The sequence below is a fragment of the Schistocerca serialis genome, chromosome 3 (genome assembly GCF_023864345.2).
Source record: "Schistocerca serialis cubense isolate TAMUIC-IGC-003099 chromosome 3, iqSchSeri2.2, whole genome shotgun sequence".
In the NCBI taxonomy this organism is placed as follows: domain Eukaryota; kingdom Metazoa; phylum Arthropoda; class Insecta; order Orthoptera; family Acrididae; genus Schistocerca; species Schistocerca serialis.
Window position 1 is genome coordinate 799,450,787 of NC_064640.1, and position 21,786 is coordinate 799,472,572.

The 21,786-nt window shown below is 39.0% G+C and overlaps 1 protein-coding gene across 1 annotated transcript in view; it reads right to left on the minus strand.

Annotated features, from left to right (window-relative positions):
- LOC126470640 (HEAT repeat-containing protein 5B) overlaps positions 1–21,786 on the minus strand; it is a 504,894-nt gene that overhangs the window by 100,095 nt on the left and 383,013 nt on the right. The window contains exons 17-18 of the mRNA XM_050098620.1: positions 15,418–15,581; positions 9,895–9,927 (exon numbers count right to left, since the gene is read on the minus strand). Of these exons, the coding sequence (XP_049954577.1) occupies positions 9,895–9,927; positions 15,418–15,581 (197 nt within the window). The remainder of the gene's footprint in view (positions 1–9,894; positions 9,928–15,417; positions 15,582–21,786) is intronic.

Genomic DNA, 21,786 nt, shown 5'->3' on the forward strand with positions numbered 1-21,786 from the left:
AACCTTCCTATACGCCACAGCATCATCAGCAAATAGCCACAGACTGCTGTTCACTCTGTCTACCAGAATAGTTACGTATACAGAAAATAACAGTTGTCATATCACACTTCCCTGAGGCACTCCTGACAATAGCTTGTCTGTGATGAACACTCACCAATGAGGACAATGTACTGGGTTCTATTATGTTACTTAAGGAGTCTTTGAGCCATTCACATACCAGGGAACCTACTCTGCATACTTGTACCTTCACTAACAGTCTGCAGTGGGGCACAATGTCAAATGCTTTTGTGTGGCATGAGTAATTCGTGGATACTAGCTTTTCCATCTCCAGGAAATTTATTGTATTCGAACTGAGAATATGTACAAAAATTCTGCAGCAAACTGACGTTAAGGAAATTGGTCTGTAATTTTGTGAGTCCATTCTTTTACCATTCTACCATTCTTATACACTTCTTACAGGGTGACAATTATTGAACTATATGGGAAAAAAAACAAATTAGTTACAAACTACAGCATGCACACACTTTATTCAACATGTAAACATCACTATAGATATTCAGATTTAGGTTATGACATGTTCGATATGCCTGCCATCATTGGCAATGATGTGGCGCAGACAAACAGCAAAATTCTGCATGACTCACTGAAGTGTCAGAACATCGATGCTGTCGATGACTTCCTGAATGGCTATTTGCAGCTCAGCAATGGTTTTGGGATTAGTGCTGTATACCTTGTCTTTAATATAGCCCCACAAAAAAAAGAGTTGCATGTGTTGTCACCCGGACAATTTAGCAACCAATTGAGGCCCATGCCAGTGGCCTCTGGATACCCCAGAGCCAGAATGCAGTCCCCAAAGTGCTCCTCCAGGACATCAAATAATCTCCTGCTTTGTTGGGGTCAAGCTCTGTCTTGCATGAACCACATCTTGTCGAAATCAGGGTCACTTTGGGTAGTGGGGATGAAATCATCTTCCAAATCCTTTACGTACTGTTCAGTAGTCACCGAGCCATCAAGGCATATCACACTGATTATTCTATGACTGGACTTTGCACACCACACCGTCACCTACTGAGGGTGAAGAGACTTCTCGATCACGAAATGCAGATTCTTAGTCCCCCAAATGCTCCAATTTTGCTCACTGACAAACCCATCCAAATGAAAGTGGGCTTCATTGCTAAACTAAACCATACAACACATACTAATTCCTATCATGCCCTGTGGCCAACTGTGCAATTTGAACATCCTAACGCAAACCATTCAGAAGTTGATGATGATTTTATTTCATACAGTTCAATAATTGTCAACCTGTATATATAGGAGTCACCTGCAGTTTTTTCCCTTTCAGTTGGGACATCTACATCTACATATATAATCCACTAGCTCTCGTGCTGGGAGAAAGATTTGCAATAAATACAAGGTAAGTATGGGGCCAATGCTGTAGAGTAATCTTTGTAAAACCGAATTGGGATTCCATCCAGACCTGCGGATCTATTTGCTTTCAACTTTTTCAGCTGTTTCTCTAGGCCAAGGGTGCTTTTTACTATGTCCTCCATATGGGAGTTTGTGCGATGGTCAAATGACAGTATATTCGTAAAACTTCTTAAATGCAAATTTAAAACTTCGGCTTTTGCTTTTGCTATCTTGTACTGCCACACCAGACTGCACAATGATGACTAGATAGAAGCCTTAGACCCAGTTACCAATTTTATGCAGACCCAGAATTTTCTCGGGTTCTTTTGCTATAGTACAATAGTGGTAGTTGTTGTATACTTCGTGCATCAATCCTTTTGCAGCCACATGAATTTCTTCTAACTTTTGACTTCCATCATTTGTGCATTCTCTTTTGAACCAAGAGTGCAACAGCCTTAATTCCTCAAAATTTTCCTAATTTGTTGATAAACCATGGTGAGTCTTTTCCGTCCTTAGTCCAATTACTCAGAACATACTTCTCCAGTGCACAATTTACAATCTCTTTACACTTTGTCCACAATTCCACTATTTCCATCATGCTGGAACTAAATGAAGTCAATTCACAGTCTAACTGGGATTCTAACAACCTGTTATCTGCTCTTTCAGGTAGAAACCCTCTCCTAGCCTTCTTGACTGCTGTATTAACTTGAGTAACAATAGCTGCTATGACAACATCATGGTCACTGATCCCTGTCTCTATGCTGATGCTGTCAATTAGGTCAGGTTTGTCTGTAGCTACAAGGTGCATGTGGGCTGTGTATCTATTCAATATTGCATGCGGGGCATTTCCATGCTACTGACCACAGACTTTCTTTGAATGACTAAAACTGTCACAACACAATCAGGTCACTGGTAAAAACATCCAACAATTAACTTGGTTTCACCTAGACTTGTTACACATGAGTACATAACTTCACTGTCACACTCAAATTCGACCTAAAAGAAACAGTATTTTTATCAACTGCTATGGACACTCCCCCTGCATCTAATCTGCCTTTTTGATGCATGTTCCATGAACTGCTATATATATCAGAGCTTTCTGCCCTGTGTTTCAGTCAGCCCTCAGTCCCAATAAAAATTTTAGCGTGAGAAATTTCCTGGATGACAGTAAACTCGGGAACATTATTACAAATAATTCAACAGTTTACTGATAAAAGTTTGACAGTCAAAGTGTCATTACTCTGAATCTTGTCTGGTTTTGTTATCTGCAGGTCATTTGGTGAGACTTCATTAAAGTACCTCAAACAACCACATAGCCTAAGAAATTCCACAAATACTCTGCTACCCGAGTAGCTGCTTCCTTTGTGTAGTTCAACCCTAACCTATCAAAAGGGAGTCCTACATTTTCCACACGATAATGGAGGTCCAGAAAGCTACAGTTAACACCATCACGTTAAAAAAGTCCTCCATTCACCTGCAAACCAAACAACCTCGATCAGTTCTGGGAACAATGCTGCAAACTGTAAGCTGGGGGCTCCGCTTGCACTCCACATGCAAGGCCAGCAACCTTATCACTTCTGCCAGTCATGTGTATGAAGTGATGATGGCCTCAGAACCAAAGCAACAGGCGTCGCTGGATCAGATGTGAGCCACAACTTGCAAACAACTTCACCCTGCATGCTCAATGGTCGCGCAGGTAAGACCGCCTCCACGTCTCATATGAGGCCCCCCCCCCCCCCCCCCCAGCAGACATACCGAGTACATATTGCTTTTCTTTCCAGCTCTGACTGAACACTAATTCCCCAAGAACCTCCATAGCACACCTAATGTTGGAGCTCCCAAGAACTTGCACACCCCTACCCCTGTATGCCTGCTCAGATCCTACTAAAGAAACAGCCACCTGTCCACTCACAGGGAAAAGAGTTGAGGCCAGATTTCCAGTCCCTACATTGACTCTGTGCATCAAGTTACTCAAATGCGTTACCATCTGCCACTCATCCTGCTGTGAAGGAGGATCCACTGCATCGTGTACACTATGAGGTGCCTCTACAGCAGGGCCTTTGCCCAAGAAGCAACGCCTGAGGTGTCCCAATTCCTCCACTACCGCTACACCCCGAGGCAGCACCCTGAAGACAACCTACCAATTGTAACATTACTAACTTAAGAAATGACAATAAAAGCACAGACATGAACTTAGATATGCAACTTTGCTACCCTCCTGACATGTCACCATTGAAGGCTGATACCTTATGAGCTGTGCAGATAATTGTTCTGAAGAAATGACAACTGTACTACTGACTGCTTTACTCTACACTTTACAGTTACAAAACCATGAGATTAAACCTCTTAGATAGAAAAACAAGCACGGAATTCAAGAACTATACTACTGAGAAAACACAGTAAAAGCTAAATATTTAACTTGTCACTCTGCAGATGCGTACCAGGTGACAGATGGAGCCTGACACACAGTTCAGTTGTGTATATACATCATGCAGTACTTCTCTACATGAGGTGCAACATTAAATTTCTACATGCAAAACAATATTCTTCATGTTGCCCTCAAAAATAGCAGGCTTGCAGCATGTAGATGACGAGTTTTTCTTTGCAGTTAGCATTATTTTCACTGGAATATATACTCAACTTCTGTCTTCAAGCATTAGTGAGTTTTATGGTTTGCTTCACATCCCATTATATAGGTACTTGGGCAATAACTTCTACTCAGCTTGAGCTAGATCTTTGTGAACTTTCCTCTGCTCTGGTCTTGGATACAAAATATGGTAGATGGTGATCTCAAACAGCATTTCTAGGCCAAGCAATTAGAAGTAAAGTTCTTTATATTCCTCTGCATATCTACCCACAAGTTCATAAGGAAATGAACATTGGTCATGCAAACCAACTTCATTCATTCTTTGGTTATAGTGTAAACAATAATTATGTTTGAGGTTCGTTTTTCCATTTTTATATACTACAAAATAATCTGAATTACCACCAAGTCTTGAAAAGAAGTGGACATTTTTCTTATCAGCTCACTTTACACTCCTATCACCACAGAGTACTTGCAATGAATATTGCTGACATGTTTTACCTAATTAATTTTACAATTGTAAAAGCTCAATTATTTCCACCTAACAAATTCCAGAACAGGTTGGGAGAGTGGTTACCAGTTGTCCATATAAATCCTTCTCTGGTGCTCAGCACACCCACAGATTTCCAACACAACCTTAATTTATGCTAGAAATTTTGAGGACTAAAGCAGTATGTCCTTTCTCTTCAGCAGTCCATATTTTGAAATTATATTAGTGTGATTTATCTGAAGAGTACACTTTGTGCAGGTTGTATCATAATTAAAAGGAAAAACTTACACTAGAGAATGTATATGCTAAAACAAGTAAAAACATTTCAGTAAATGTGTTGGCAAATGAGCTGTACGTGAGATAATTGCAACTGTGTGGTTATGAACAGCCACTGATTTCACCACAAAATATTGCTCTATTTAGTATAAATATATATGAAATGTAATTTTTTTTATTAAGTCCCCAGCTAATTGGTCTCAAATTTCACACATTGCCAATGTTACCAAGAAATGCGATGCCACTTCAGCATGTTCAATGTTACAATTTACTGTACACTTGTACTTCTTAAAAGACACATTCCACCTGTCATCCTTGCACTCAGATGCAATACTGCACTCATCTCTGGAGTCAGTTACAAATTCTTTTAATGCCACCAGATTATCTAATAAATCTTGACAAGACTGTAAAATCTGGTGCTACAGTGCTTCAACTATATGAATGGGAGTTCTGTACATTGTACTTTCATGATGATCTTGAATGGCCTCCAAAACCACCTGACCTCAGTCCTCTGGATTTTTCCAAAGTATGGGCCCTGCTTGACCTATCCATATTAGTGTGTTAGAAGACATCTTACATAAGAAGCAAAATGTACATGTGTTCCTTGAATCGTGTACCACATTCACCAACCTTGTGCCACAGGTGAAACCTGAGCCCAATTCAATGGGAACTTAACCAAAATATTAACATTTCAAATACATTTGTATTATCTAGTACAATATTTCATACATAAGTCAGTGACAGCTTGTAGACACGTATTCATAATTATCTTGCAAGCCGCTCATTTGCAGACCCATGTTTATACGAACATTTTGCATCTATTATCACACACTTTCTCCAGTGTCAGATTTTTCTGTTTAATTACAATACACTCTGTATATCTTGATAGAACACAAGGTTCTCTCTGATGGTTTATATAGCGCACAATACTTTCATACAATAACATCTATCTGCTTAACTACTGTACTGAAATATCTTCTGATTATACATCTTTAGTAAAACAATTGTCAGACAAGAGACATATAAACACAGTGCTCCTTGGGGTTGTGTATCGTGTCCACCTGTGTTCATAATATATACCAATGTCTTTCCAGACCATATGAGATATGGAGACAGAGTTCTCTTTGCTGATTACTGCAACAACATAGTCACTGATAATGTGATAAAACACCAGAACTCTTATTAAAGAACACAAATGAAACACTCTCAAGGACATGTGCAATTACACCACGCTAACACTGAACACATGGAACAGAATTCTGTCACATTAAACATCGGTGATATTTCCATAGATGGTGTAAAAAGCACAAGGTTTTTAGGGATGGATATTATTGTGAATTAACATGGAATGAACACACAAAAATGCTGACACAAATATCATCAGCTGCAAGTTTTGCTCTTAAGGTTATATCATATGTTTGTAAAAACCAGTGTCTTGGTGGTGACATCCTATTCTTAAGTCCACTCAGTTCTTAACTATGGGTTTCTTTCCCAGGGACCAAAGCCATGAAACTGTAGTAAAGGGCCACTAAAATAGTAACTAGAAGTACTAGTAGGGCTCATTCTAAAGAACTGTTTAAAAAGCTAAGTACCTTTACTGCACGAAATGAGCACATCTACCAACCTGTTGTGCACACCAGGGAAAATATTACTAAGTATATCATTAATAGTTTTATACACAATCATGTAACAAGAGCCAGACTGGACTTATATTTAACAAGTAAACAAACAAAAAAACCAAAAGAGCATTATCTATCAGGGAAGAAAATTGGACGAGGGAGAGCTGAAAAGAAATGCCTCTCAACTTTTATGTGAAAACTCTTAAAGATTTTTAAATAAAACAAACGTTATTAACATTCTACATCTTTATTCTTCATCTGTGCATATTTATTTCTCAACACAGCCACCCTGGTGATGTTCTCCCAATGAGAGACCAGCTTGTTGATACCGTAACTGTAGAATGAATCTGTTGACAGAGCCACGACCTCACCTCCGTTTCCACCACTTCATCACTATCAAAGTTAAGTCCATGATGGTGACCTTCAAGTTTTGGATACACATGAAAATCAAGTAGGGTCAAGGTGGGACCATATGGAGGAAGATCAATGACACAGGACACACAGCGTCCGATTGTTGCGGGTGTTGCAGCGCTTATGTGTGGTCTGGTATTGCATGCAGAATGAGAGGATGCTCCAAGTGTCGCTGAACTCTTCAAATTCGAAACTGAATTACAATACACTGTTTCTCATGCACAGACATAGTTCACTTACACACCGCCATGTTACACACTACAAATCGGAGCCCTTTGGTGGCAGGGCTGCAAATATGTAGGCATGAAGAATAAAAATAAAGACTGTTAATAACATTTGGTTTATTTAAAAAGCTTTCAGTGTTATCACATAAAAAATTTGCATGCATTACTTTTCAACAAGCCCTTGTATAATACATTGCCAAAGGAGATGGAAAAGGTTACTAAAATACATCTGTTTAAAAAAAGACAGCTAAAAAGTTCTTTTGAAGTAATGCATTCAACACAATCAAAGATTACTTAGAGGATTCAGAGTAGTGGTTAATAATGAAAGGGGATTACTAAATCACCTTGTCACATCAAAATAGTGGAATGCTTTTGCAAGAAAATCATGTGCCGAGATCCTGGGTGCATGATAGAAATGTCTTATTATTCTTGCACGTTCAACATCTCACTCATCATGAGGGGGGGGGTTGTTGATTTAGTTCTTCAGATGAACCAAAGGGAGAACATGAACAGTTAGTTTTCAGAATGGATTGGAGTTAGCAAAAGGGGTACAGCAGCAAGTTCGTGGTTCCGGATTCCTCAGTGGGTGTCCTTGAAGTGTGCAGCCATGAAGAGTAAAACTGTTTTATATCAAAGAACTATGTACAATAGGGTCTAACCAAATGAGGCAGTGCAGTTGTTAAGACGATGACCTCACATTTGGGAGGATGGTGCTTGCTTTGTCTGGCCATCCTATGCCACTTCCGGCAAATACTGGGATGGTTCCTCAATCAAGGCCACAGTCAACCACCTATCCCATCCTCTTAAAGCATACATGTACATTCTATGTGTACATACATTTTTGAGCTATTTATTTCATTGTATTGTGATGAAAAATCCTATATATCATAAGATGATCCATGGTGAATAAATAAATAAATAGGCTGCTTGTAATGTATCAATCTACAATATAGCCATATAATGTCATTATCGTGTAACACTACATACTGTATCATTAGAGACAGAAATTTGGTGAAGGTTGTACCCATTATTGTAGGTGAATGGATTGATAAGGATTATTTCTCAGCACCAACTGTAGTGCCATGCAGATTTCAATTATTCCAACATTTCATTGGTGTAAGGAATAGACATTTTAGCCAAAAAAGGGGCCTGAGCCCTAGGAACCGCCTCTAAGTCCTAGTACTTCAGCACCCCTCCCCCCCCCCCCCCAAAACAAAATAATGCAATGTTGATCATAACTAAACAATCAGAAACTAACTGAAGACCTTGGCTGTAAACAATGGTAAAGGACAGTTGATGAGAAACAGAGTTCTTGCCTACAAAACATGTAAGTGATGTACTTTATTCCTATTAGTTGACGATAGTTCCACAATAAACTGAGAAATGGCAGCCGTATCTCTAAATTCAGATCTTGCTAATGGCAACTTTATCAGGATGTGTGCATGTAAACAGTGGTAAGTGCCAGGAACATAGCTGCCGGTAGTACTAACGCATGCAGTGTTCATGCCAGGGAAATGCTTTTCAGGGGCAATTTTTATGACTTTGACAATAATGTGGATGACTATAACTCAAATAACAATCTTTAATATGTTCCCGAATGCAAATGCACTTCAAAAGTATTTGCTCATCAGGTAAATGTGAACATTTATTTAAGCAAGTAAACAATGTGGTGTCCCTTACCATATTTTATGTCAATTTAAATGTGGTGCGGTGATTGCTAAAATTAATTTTGTATTGTGCTGAATCATAAATTAGTTTTTGAAGTTGTTATTCTTTTTATTACAAAAATTGTTAATGCAGATCTTAATATCAAAAACTAAACAATTTCAACCTTTTAAATTTGTATTTTTTAGAGGTTTCACGATAATATTTCATTAATTAACCCAGCAAGTAAACTGTGGTAAGTCTGTGCTAACACATGATAAGTGCACTCAGTTAACAGATAAAAAATGTTAAGTAACCATTGATGAATTAGTAAGAATATTTTTATGGTGGAATTTTCCATTTTAAAAATATGTTGTTGATGTGAATATATTTGGAAACAGTGATTTATCTGTATAAAAAAAAATCACATTGCATACACTTGAAATATCTTATTTAAAATATTTTACTGAAAATTTACTGTGCAGTTTCTCAAAACATCCAGCTTTCCCTTACCAATGTTTGCAGCCAAGGTCTTTAATTCATGGTTACGACTTTGGTGATAAAAATAATCAAATCTAGGATTTATAGAGGAACTGGTGATACCAACTAGGTACCTTCACACTAACAGGTAATGGATTTAGCTAAGAATTTAACACTTTTACAATGTAAACACCTTTAAAGTCAGAATGAGATTTTCACTCTGCAGCGGAGTGTGCGCTGATATGAAACTTCCTGGCAGATTAAAACTGTGTGCCCGACCGAGACTCGAACTCGGGACCTTTGCCTTTCGCGGGCAAGTGCTCTACCAACTGAGCTACCTTCCAAACTTTACAGAAGCTCTCCTGCGAACCTCGCAGGAGAGCTTCTGTAAAGTTTGGAAGGTAGGAGACGAGGTACTGGCAGAAGTAAAGCTGTGAGTACCGGGCGTGAGTCGTGCTTCGGTAGCTCAGTTGGTAGAGCACTTGCCCGCGAAAGGCAAAGGTCCCGAGTTCGAGTCTCGGTCGGGCACACAGTTTTAACCTGCCAGGAAGTTTCACCTTTAAAGCCTTTTTCCTATAGATTTATTCAATACAGGAAGGACTCAAGTGCTCATTAGCTTGTAATTAGCCAACATAAATTAATAACAGCCAACAATTTGCTGCAACATTCCATGTGTATCAGCTTTGCTAAAACTCATGCTAAAAGGCAAGCAAAATAAGACAGGGGTAATGGTCAACGTGTCAAGTAGATACTCACATGGTCCCCATCAGTCCTTCGATTAGGCTCCATCTAAACATTAAATGAAAATACACAGTACATTAATTGATACCCCTCTTGCTTAACGATCTGTCCACAGTTCAGACATATAAAGATGAAATCATCCTGTGACTCAAATCCGTAAGACATAATCCATAAGGCAATAACCAACAACACTCAAGAGTAACTACAACGAACTGCTTCTGTAATACCTTCTTTAACTCAGTACAATCCATTTCCATAGGTGAGTGTAAGTGTGCATTGGGTATGATATGAAAGACGTTAACAATAATGTTCACTATGCTGAAGTTTTGCGTGATTGTTACTGTCACAGTCCTTTAACAACACAAATCTGATACTCATTTTATATGATTGTGATGACATTAAAGGAGAAAAAACTCTGTTTCCTGCAAAACAGATGGATTTATTCTGAAATGGTTTATTACAAAGATGTGTAGCACATCTATGTTGGACTTGTAGAGAAATGGAAGAAAAGCTGTAGTATATCAGAAATCATGCATGTAGACACTAAAGAGCATTCACTTTAGTGGTCTGACTCAGTGATTCATCATTATACTCAACAGAAAGCTCATTAAACTTACTTAAAATCTGAAAATACATAATGTTTGAAGTGTGTCCACTGAACAGATTTTCAAGTCACTTTTAGTTAATTAATCACACTGTAATTTACAAAAAAATTTCATTATTACATATAATTCATAGCAACAATTGAAGTGTCCATATAAAATGAAATTTAATTATATTTTACGGGCAGTACACAGAAAATAAAGCCCCAGTAAAGGTAATATACAGCACAATGAATGTTGCCACCTGATGAATGATACTGTAAAGCTGTACATATAATTTCCTGCCATCTTTGTTTCATCTACAATAAGACTGTGTTATTTTTATAATTCAGTCATATGTCAACATCCACTTTCTGACACTGATGTTTCTACACAAAATGTGTGCTTATATGTTTCAAGTACCTTGTGAATAATGTATTTACTGCATATATTCTGCCAGGATTGACATTACATACCCAGCTCTTGCAATACTCCCTCTCAAATTGTGCTGCTATACTGTTCATTTAAGACATTACTTCCTTCCACCACACAACAACAACAACAACAATAACAAGCTTTAAATATTGAAAGATTTCCTTCCTCAGTTTCAGTATTTTCCACATTATTTAATTGCACTGTTATCACAGCTTCTACTTAAGACAACTCACAAAGCAAGAATAAATAAGATCTGATCTGACACTTATTATTACTGGACAATTATTCAGAATGAACTCTGTTTAGATCACATGATGACCTTCGACCAAAGGAAGTTTAAACTGCAGTACCACATATGTTGTACTGAACCTGTAGTAACAGACAGGGGCAGTGAATTAAAATAGAATGCAGCAAGTACTAAATTTTTGTAACACACACAGTGTGACTCATTTTGTATGCACTTCATGGGAATACTATAACTCTTTGTAAAGATAGCTGCCAGTAGTGCAATCATCAGAGTACGGTGTACAGAATAAATTTGAGACTGACACAGAATATTGTTTTATTTGTGAAGTGTTACATTAGCCCAACACACAGTACCGCTGAAGAAGAATAAACACTGAACAAGAAATCTTAACTCAAACTATGAGATAAAAGCTGTTGTTTCTATCACATTTTTTAAAAGACATTCAACTTATAGAGCCATGAATTAGTTATAATTACTGAATGCCTTCACTCTTTCCATGTCTGCCTTGTTGTTAACCATTCAGCAAACCACTTTATCCAATGTCATCTCACTTTCTTCGCTACTTTCAGAGAATCCTCTGCAGACTTCATATACTAATGTTCATGACATCCACCACAACCCTACTGAACATTCCATTAACATTGTACCTTTTGCAAATCATTCTGAAGTTCCAAAAAAGTATTGAGAGAGCAAGAACACCTTATTATAAATGCAGCAAACAAATGTTTGGTATCAGTCTGAGATGAGTGCAAAGAGAGAAACAAAGGCAGAGAAATCGAACACAATAGCTATATTTTATACGTACTGTCCCTGACAATCTGGATGGGTATTATCCATGCATAGTTCGGTGATTTTCAAAAAATAAAGAAATTAAGCCTAAAGTGTTCTGTCATCATTAGAATGAATATTTTTGTTTAGAACAAACACTGATTGTGAAGATGTAGATAATAAAAACATCTGTGAATGGTTACGTAGCCATGCCTATGAACCAGGATATGAGCAGCTAAGTGATGCAGATACAGTGAACAATGCATTTAGCTGTTATTAGAGTGTGCAGGACAAAATTCTGCTGACTATACTGATATTTTGACTCTCTGGAAAATGAGAACCAACATAATGAAACATGTGAATGAGAAACAGAAGCATAAAATGGAATAGTATGATTTCTTCTTGATAGTGGGCTGCAAGCAAGTGAAATGAAATATCATGTGATTTAAGTGTAATTTTTTTTAATAAGATGCCAGTTTATGGCAAGTGATGTGTAATAATAGAATGAGTTTTGAACTGTGACAGGTAGTGTATTTTCTGAACGCCATAAATAGCAGTTTGTAGTAAAAATATGTGTATTTTGCATTAAGTACACCTTTTGGTTAACCTTCCAGTATCACGTCTGAATTAACATATATAATTGAGAGCTTCCTATATTTACTTTTGCATGTGTACAAATTTAAAATATTTTCAAGTGAATGCCTGTAAAATATCATCATGCAACTATGAACAGAATGTTGATTAGGCTATACCCAAATGATTATTCTAATTAAACTTGTCCTATGAAAAGTTGTACCACCATCAGATGTGTTTTGTAGTACCACTAAAACCACGCATGGAAACCTTTACAATGCCCGGTGATGGTGTATTGGTAGTTATCTTGCAGAAGCCATCTTAACAATTGAAATGTTCTAAAATACTTTGGCATCCCCAGTTCTGAGAGGAGTGTCTTGAACATGAATAATACAAATGCATCAAAAGGAAAATTGAATTTGAAAAAAATTAATAGCAAACTGGATGATGATGGTGATGCATGATATGAATAGTAATAGACTGTGCCAGTTTCAGCCACGGAATCATGCTGGGTGGATGGTTTATCTTGGTATGCCAGTTGCTGATTTAAACAGAGCCACAAACCAGTCCCTTTTGAAGAAAATATTTAGAACCCACTTGGTTTGTATTTGTCTAACCATGATATCCTTAGTGCTGATTTTTTTATATATACAGGGTGGTCCATTGAAAGTGACCAGGCCAAATACCTCGTGAAATAAGCATCAAACAAAAAAACTACAAAGAAAGAAACTCGTCTAGCTTGAAGGGGAAACCAGATGGCGCTATGGTTGGCCCGCTAGATGGCGCTGCCATAAGTCAAATGGATATCAACTGCGATTTTTTTTTTAAATAGGAAAGCCAATTTTTTAGTACATATTTGTGTAGTATGTAAAGAAATACAAATGTTTTAGTTGGACCACTTTTTTCGCGTTTGATAGAAGGCGCTGTAATAGTCACAAATGTATAAGTACGTGGTATCACGTAACATTCCACCACTGCAGACGGTATTTGCTTCATGATACACTACCCGTATTAAAATGGACCGTTTACTAACTGCGGAAAAGGTCGATATTGTGTTGATGTATGGCTATTGTGATCAAAATGCCCAACGGGCGTGTGCTATGTACGCTGCTTGGTATCCTGGATGACATCATCCACGTGTCCGGACCGTTTGCCAGATAGTTACATTATTTAAGGAAACAGGAAGTGTTCAGCCACATGTGAAACATCAACTATGACCTGCAGCAAATGATGATGGCCAAGTAGGTGTTAGCTGCTGTCGCAGCTAATCCGCACATCAGTAGCAGACAAACTGCGTGAGAATCGGGAATCTCAAAAAAGTTGGTGTTGAGAATGATACATCAACATCAATTGCACCTGTACCATATTTCTATGCACCAGGAATTGCATGGCGACGACTTTGAATGTCGTGTGCAGTTCTGCCACTGGGCACAAGAGAAATCACGGAACGACGACAGATTTTTTGCATGTGTTCTATTTAGCGATGAAGCGTCACTCACCAACAGCGGTAACGTAAACCGGCATAATATGTACTATTGGGCAATGGAAAATCCACGATGGCTGCAACAAGTGGAACATTAGCGACCTTGGCGGGTTAATGTATGGTGCGGCATTATGGGAGGAAGGATAATTGGCCTCCATTTTATCGATGGCAATTTAAATGGTGCAATGTATGTTGATTTCCTACGTAATGTTCTACCGATGTTACTACAATGTGTTTCACTGCATGACAGAATGGCAATGTACTTCCAACATGATGGATGTCCGGCACATAGCTCATGTGTGGTTGAAGTGGTATTGAATAGCATATTTCATGACAGGTGGATTGGTCATCGAAGCGCCATACCATGGCCCGCACGTTCACCGGATCTGACGTCCCCGGATTTCTTTCTGTGGGGAAAGTTGAAGGATATTTGCTATCATGATCCACTGACAACGCCTGACAACATGCGTCAGCGCATTGTCAATACGTGTGGGAACATTACAGATGGCGAACTACTCGCTGTTGAGAAGAATGTCGTTACACGTATTGCCAAATGCATTGAGGTTGACGGACATCATTTTGAGCATTTATTGCATTAATGTGGTATTTGCAGGTAATCACGCTGTAACAGCAAGCGTTCTCAGAAATGATAAGTTCACAAAGGTACATGTATCATATTGGAACAACCAAAATAAAATGTTCAAACATACCTACATTCTGTATTTTAATTTAAAAAACCTACCTGTTACCAACTGTTCGTCTAAAATTGTGAGCCATATGTTTGTGACTATTACAGTGCCATCTATCACAAAGCGAAAAAAGTGGTCCAACTAAAACATTCATATTTCTTTACGTACTACACGAATATGTAATAAAAAATGGGGGTTCCTATTTTTAAAAAACGCAGTTCATATCCGTTTGACCTATGACAGCGCCATCTAGCGGGCCAACCATAGAGCCATCTGGTTTCCCCCTTCAAGCTAGACAAGTTTCGTTCTTTGTTGTCTTTTCGTCTGACACTTATTTCGTGAGATATTTGGCCTCGTCACGATCCATGGACCACCCTGTGTGTGTGTGTGTGTGTGAGAGAGAGAGAGAGAGAGAGACTACATTACCAGTGGAAAATGAAGCACTGGCAAAAAAATTGGTAATATAAAATTTTTTCTGATTTTCCTTCTGCAAGAGAACATGATTCCACTGTTGCTGTCAAAGTAGAAAACTACACAAGCATTTTCTGAACAACCCTGCACTGTACAGTCTTCTGTATGTATATGTGGCTGCACTGCATTGATGAAATTTAAATAGTGCCAACTTCAGTTTCAAAGCCTATAACGTCATTTCTGATTGACTGTAGCTAATGAAGAACAACACAAAAATGAAGAAGAACACAGTAATGCAGCCTTAAGAGAGCCATATCGATAATGAGTATTAACAGTAACACTTGAACTAACCTGATCTTCAATTGTTTGATGATCTGTTTCCTGAAGCCATGTTCCTAATATTACAGAGTCATCTGCATGACACACTGCACGCAACTGAGAGGTAGTTGTATTTGCAGGATTTTCTGTGAGTGTGAATTCTGCCACAAGCATACGAAGCAAGTGTGTGTAAGAACCTGTTGAAGAAAAAGAAGCAACAGTAATTCAGGGTGATTCCATGAAGCAACATCCATGAAGGCTTATACTGTACATAGAACATCACAGCCAGTAGAAGGACACAAACATGAGTAAAATGTTTAGAAAATGGCTATCGGGGCTGTCTTAACTATAGTAAGAACATAAATTATATCAACTACATACAAACTACAGCAATGCACAATAATATATATTCCTACCTGACATAACCCCACACACACATGATGGGACTTTACTCAATGTGCATAATTTGCCAGACACTTGTTTCTAACATGAAACACCCTTTCTAATGACACAACTTTAAAGGAGAGAAATACCATGTTGGCCCCCCTATCTCTACATTGAGAAAACCCTTGTTCTGTGTTTTTGAATGTTTTAACTAATTGTGTGGTGCCCTTCTCCAGCCAGTATGGGACATCAGCTTAGCAGTCACTGGAACACAGAGAAAACCACAGCTAGGCAGGCCAGCATACCGGATAAAAGTCAATTAACCCAACCCCTTGATCTGTTCCATGCCAAATTCCCTTCCCAGACTTACAGGCTACTACATGAACAAGTTTGTGGTAATAATATATTATATTTTTTTGTCTTTAGGTCTCCCCCATGACCCATGGATATTGTCCAGGTGCAGTGGCTTGCATGCTTCAGTGATACACATACCCATACAGTAGAAGTAAGTACACAGAAATCATATCTGCAGGGAGAAAAGACTAACAAATGGTTCCTGGAGATGAGCAGAATACTTTTCATTAGTTGCAGGGGCAAGAGCCTGGATGATGGACTGATGTGGTCTTGTAATATTATCCAACACAGTCTTGGTATTTTGGCACTGTGAATGGCTAAAAACAAGAGGAAACTCCAGACTTATATTTCCTGAGGGCATGTAGCTCTTTTTTATAGTTTAATGATGGTTCTATCACAATATTGGGTAAAATATTTTGGAGGTAAAAAAGTCCTCAATTTGGATTTCGAGGCAGGAACCACTCAGGAGAATGGTGTCATCGGGAAAAACAAATCTTTATGAGTCAGAGCATGGAATGTTAGCTCCCTTAATCTGGTAGGTAGGTTACAGAGTTTAAAAATGCACACGAATAGATTGATGTTAGACGTATAACAAATACGTGAAGTGTTGTGGCAGCAAAAATAGGATTCTTGATCGAGTGAGAACAGCATTATTACCAATAAATCAAATAGGGGTAACACAAGAGTAGGTGTAATAAAGAATAAGAATATAGGAATTTAGGTGAGCTACTATGAACAACCTAGCGAATGCACTGCTGTAATGAAGCCCAACACAAAGCCAACACCCGCCACAGTAGCAGAATTTTAAATGCCTACCTCATTTTCAGATGACAGTATGTATGATGAGATAAAAGAAATTACTTAGATCGGGCCGGCCACGGTGGCCGAGCGGTTCTAGTCGCTACAGTCTGGAACCACGCGACCGCTACAGTCGCAGGTTCGAATCCTGCCTCGGGCATGGATGTTTGTGCTGTCCTTAGGTTAGTTAGGTTTAAGTAGTTCTAAGTTCTAGGGGACTGATGACCTCAGCAGTTAAGTCCCATACTGCTCAGAGCCATTTGAACTATTTGAACTTAGATCATTAAGAGAGATGAAAATTTAATTGTGATGAGGGACTGGAATTTGATAGTAGGAAAAGGAAGAGAAGGAAAAATAGTAAAAGAACATGGATTGGGGGAAAGGAATGAAAATGGAAACAGCCTGGTAGAATTTTGTACAGAGCACAAGTCAGTCATTGCCAACACTTGGTTTAAGAATCATGACAGAAGGTTACATACATGGAGGAGACCTGGAGACGCCAGACAGGTAGATTATAAAATAGTAATAGAAGGTTTCAACTACGGATTTTAAACTGCTAATTATTTCCAGGGACAGATGTAGACTATGACCGTAACTTATTGGTTATGAACTGTAGGTCTGAAGAAATTGCAAAAATGTGGGAAATTATGAATGTGGGACCTGAGTAAATTTAAAGACCAGAGGCTTCTGAGAGTTTCAAAGAAAGCATCTGACAATGACTGAATGAAAATGGGGGACAAGAACACAACAGAAGATGAATGGCTAACTCTGATAGATGAAAGAGTGACAGCAGCGCAGGATAAAATACACAAAATGACAAAGCCCAGTAGAGATCCTTGTATAACAGGATATACTGAATTTGATCACCAGAAGGAGGAAATATAACAGCACAGCAAACAAAACAGATGAAGGGAAATACAGAGAGCTGAAGGATGAGACTGCTGGGAAGGGCAAAATGGCAAAGTAAGCAAGGGTATAGGACAAATACAAGATTGCAAGATTGGTTGGTTTGTGGGGATGAAAGGGACCAGACTGCTACGGTCATTGGTCCAAGATTGCAAGAGCAAGCATAATTAGGGGAACGATGTATGTCACCTAAAAGAAAATTAGAGAGACCTCCAGAGCAAAAAACAGCAGCTGTATGAATATCAAGGGTTCAGGTGGTAAGCCAGTTCTAAGAAAAGATGGGGAAACCTGAAAGGTGGATAATATACAGTATACAGAGGGGCTACCTAAGGGAAATGAACTTGAAGACAATATTAAAGAAAAGGAGGAGGAAGTAGATGAATAAGAGATGATAGATACGATACTGCAAGAAAAATCGGACTGCACGCTGGAACAGCTCACTAAAACAAAGCTCTTGGAGTAGATGACATTCCTTCATGATTATTGAGATCTTTGGGGAAACCAGCCAAGACAAAACTATTCCATCTGGTATGCAACATATAAGGGGCATGCAAAATAACCTTAGACTTCTTAAACAACGTAATAATTCCAATGCCAAACAAGGTAGATGCTGACAGATGTGCACATTACTGAACTATCTGTTTAATAAGTCATAGTTGCAAAATGCTGACACAAATTATTTACAGAAGAGTAGGAAAATTGGAAGAGGCTAACTTCAGGAAGATCCAGTTGGATTCTGGAGAAATGTGGAAAACTCCACCGCAATACTAACCCTACGGCTATCTTAGAAGACATGTCACCCCGGCCCTGCAAGTTGGAAAGCCTGCTGGAAGTCAGAGATTTCAATGACAGCCACTAGACAGCACTGCTAAAATCTGTGAGCACTGCTGTTTCCAGTACAATGATGGCTCCAGAATAATGCTCATTTTGCCAGCCTATCAACACTCTTAGATATGATTTAAAGCTCTTAGTGCAGCAGCTCACACAGTCAGTTATGATTTCACTCATCTTCGGTATTGATCTCACTACACATTGTTGTTTTGGTTCTGGATTCACTACATCTTAGAATTTTGATCTTGGTCTACTTGCTGGGTTTGTTATCCACTGTGCCATCTCTGCTGTTTGTCTTTTTTCCACCTATACTCTCAGGTGACTCACTTCAATGCCCTCAGCAAGCCACCCAGTCAGCTAACCTCTGCAGGTTGTCAGGTCATTCCCAGTCTTGTCCAATTCCAGTCACTACAGATGATACATTAAAGAAAGGCAATCCTCCATGTATAGCACCTGAAGATTTAGAGAAAGGTTTTGGCAATGTTGATTGGAATACACTTTTTGAAATTATGAAGGTAGTATGGATACAATACAGTGAGCAAATGATTATTAATAACCTCTCCAGAAACCAGACTGGAGTTATGAGAGTTGAAGGGTATGAAAGGGAAGCAGTAGTTCAGAAGGAGCATGGCAGGGCTGTAGTCCATCCCCATGTTACTCAGTCTGTACAACGAGCAAGCAAGGAAAAATCTGGAGAGGGAATTAAAGTTCAAAGAGAAGAAATAAAAACTTTCACATCTGCGAATGACACTGTAATTCTGTCAGAGGCAGCAAAGGACATGGAAGAACAGTTGAACAGAATGGCCATTGTCTTGAAAGGAAGGTATAAAATGAACATGAACAAAACCAAAACAAGGATAATGAAATGAAGTCTAATTACATCAGGCAATACTGAGGAAATCAAATTAAGAAATCTACATCTACATATATACTCCGCTAGCCACCAAGCGGTGTGTGGCGGAGGGCACAATTTGAACCAAAGTCATATTTTCCCCCCTCTGTTCCACTTGCGGATCGCGAGAGGGAAAAACGATTGTCTGAACACCTCAGTATGAGCTCTAATTTCCCTTATGTTGGAATGGTGATCATTCTGCAATTTGAAAGTTGGTGGTAGTAATATATGCTCTACATCCTCAGCGAAGATTGGATTTTGGAATTTAGTTAGCAGCCCCTTCTGTTTAGCACGTTGTCTATCTGCAAGTGTGTCCCACTTCAAACTGTCTATGAGATTTATATCTAAAAACAAAGATGATGTGACTTACCAAACGAAAGTGCTGGCAGGTTGATAGACACACAAACAAACACAAACATACACACAAAATTCAAGCTTTCACAACAAACGGTTGCTTGATCAGGAAAGAGGGAAGGAGAGGGAAAGACGAAAGGATGTGGGTTTTAAGGGACAGGGTAAGGAGTCATTCCAATCCCGGGAGCGGAAAGACTTACCTTAGGGGGAAAAAAGAACAGGTATACACTCGCGCACACACACACATATCCATCCGCACACACACAGACACAAGCAGACATTTGTAAAGGACTTTTTACAATTTACATAAACGATGTGGTTTGTAAAGGCCTTTACAAATGTCTGCTTGTGTCTGTGTGTGTGCGCGGATGGATATGTGTGTGTGTGCGCGCGAGTGTATACCTGTCCTTTTTTCCCCCCTAAGGTAAGTCTTTCCGCTCCCGGGATTGGAATGACTCCTTACCCTGTCCCTTAAAACCCACATCCTTTCGTCTTTCCCTCTCCTTCCCTCTTTCCTGATGAAGCAACCGTTTGTTGCGAAAGCTTGAATTTTGTGTGTATGTTTGTGTTTGTTTGTGTGTCTATCGACCTGCCAGCACTTTCGTTTGGTAAGCCACATCATCTTTGTTTTTAGATATATTTTTCCCACGTGCAATGTTTCCCTCTATTATATGTCTATGAGATTTGTTACACTCTCGCGATGGCTAAATGTACCCGTCACAAATCTTGCCACTCTTCTTTGGACCTTCTCAATCTATTGAATCAGACCCAACTGGTAAGGGCCCCATACAGACAAACAATACTCTAATACTGGACAAACTAACATATTGTAAGCAATTTCCTTTGTTGGAGGACTGCATCCGTTCAGGATTCTACCGAAAAACCGCAATCTAGAGTTCACCTTGCCCATTACTTGTGTAATCCGATCATTCCATTTGAGATCATTTCGAATAGTCACACCCAGATACTTGACGGATGTTACCACTTCCAAAGACTGGGCATTTATTTTGCACTCGTACATTAATAGGAATTTTTGTCTTGTTATACGCAGTAGGTTACACTTACTAATATTGAGAGATAACTGCCAGTCATTAGACTAAGCATTTATTTTCTGCAAATACTCATTGATTTGTTCACAACTTTTGTGTGATACTACTTTCCTGTAGACTACAGCATCATCAGCAAACAGTCTAATGCCACTGTCAATACCATCAACCACATCGTTTATGTAAATTGTAAAAAGCAGTGAACCCATTACGCTGCCTGGGGCACACCTGAAGTTACGCTTGTTTCTGTTGAAGTCACCCCATTCAGGACGACATACTGCTCTCTGTCTGTTAGAAAACTTACTATCCAACCGCATCTGTCATTGGACAGACCATAAGCGCACACTTTTTGGAGTAAGTGACAGTGCGAAACTGAGTCAAACGCCTTTCGAAAGTCGAGAAATATGGCATCAACCTGGGAGCTGGTATCTACAGCCTGTTGTATATCATGCACAAAGAGGGCCAGCTGTGTCTCGCATGACTGCTGTTTCCTAAAACTGTGCTGGTTTCTGCAGATGAGCTTCTCAGAGTCTAGAAAGGTCATTATGTCTGAAAACAATATGTTCCATGATTCTACAACAAATTGATGTCCGTGAAATTGGCCGGTAATTATGTGCATCCGATTTTCTATTCTTTTTATAGATTGCTGTGACCTGGGCTTTCTTCCAGTCCCGTGGAACTTTCCACTGTTACAATGATCTCTGATAGATGATGGATAAGAATGGTGCTATATGTGTAGCATAGTCAACATATAACCTTATGGGGATACCATCAGGGCCAGATGCCTTCCTGGCGTCTAACGATCTTAACTGTTTTACAATCCCAGATACACTTAAC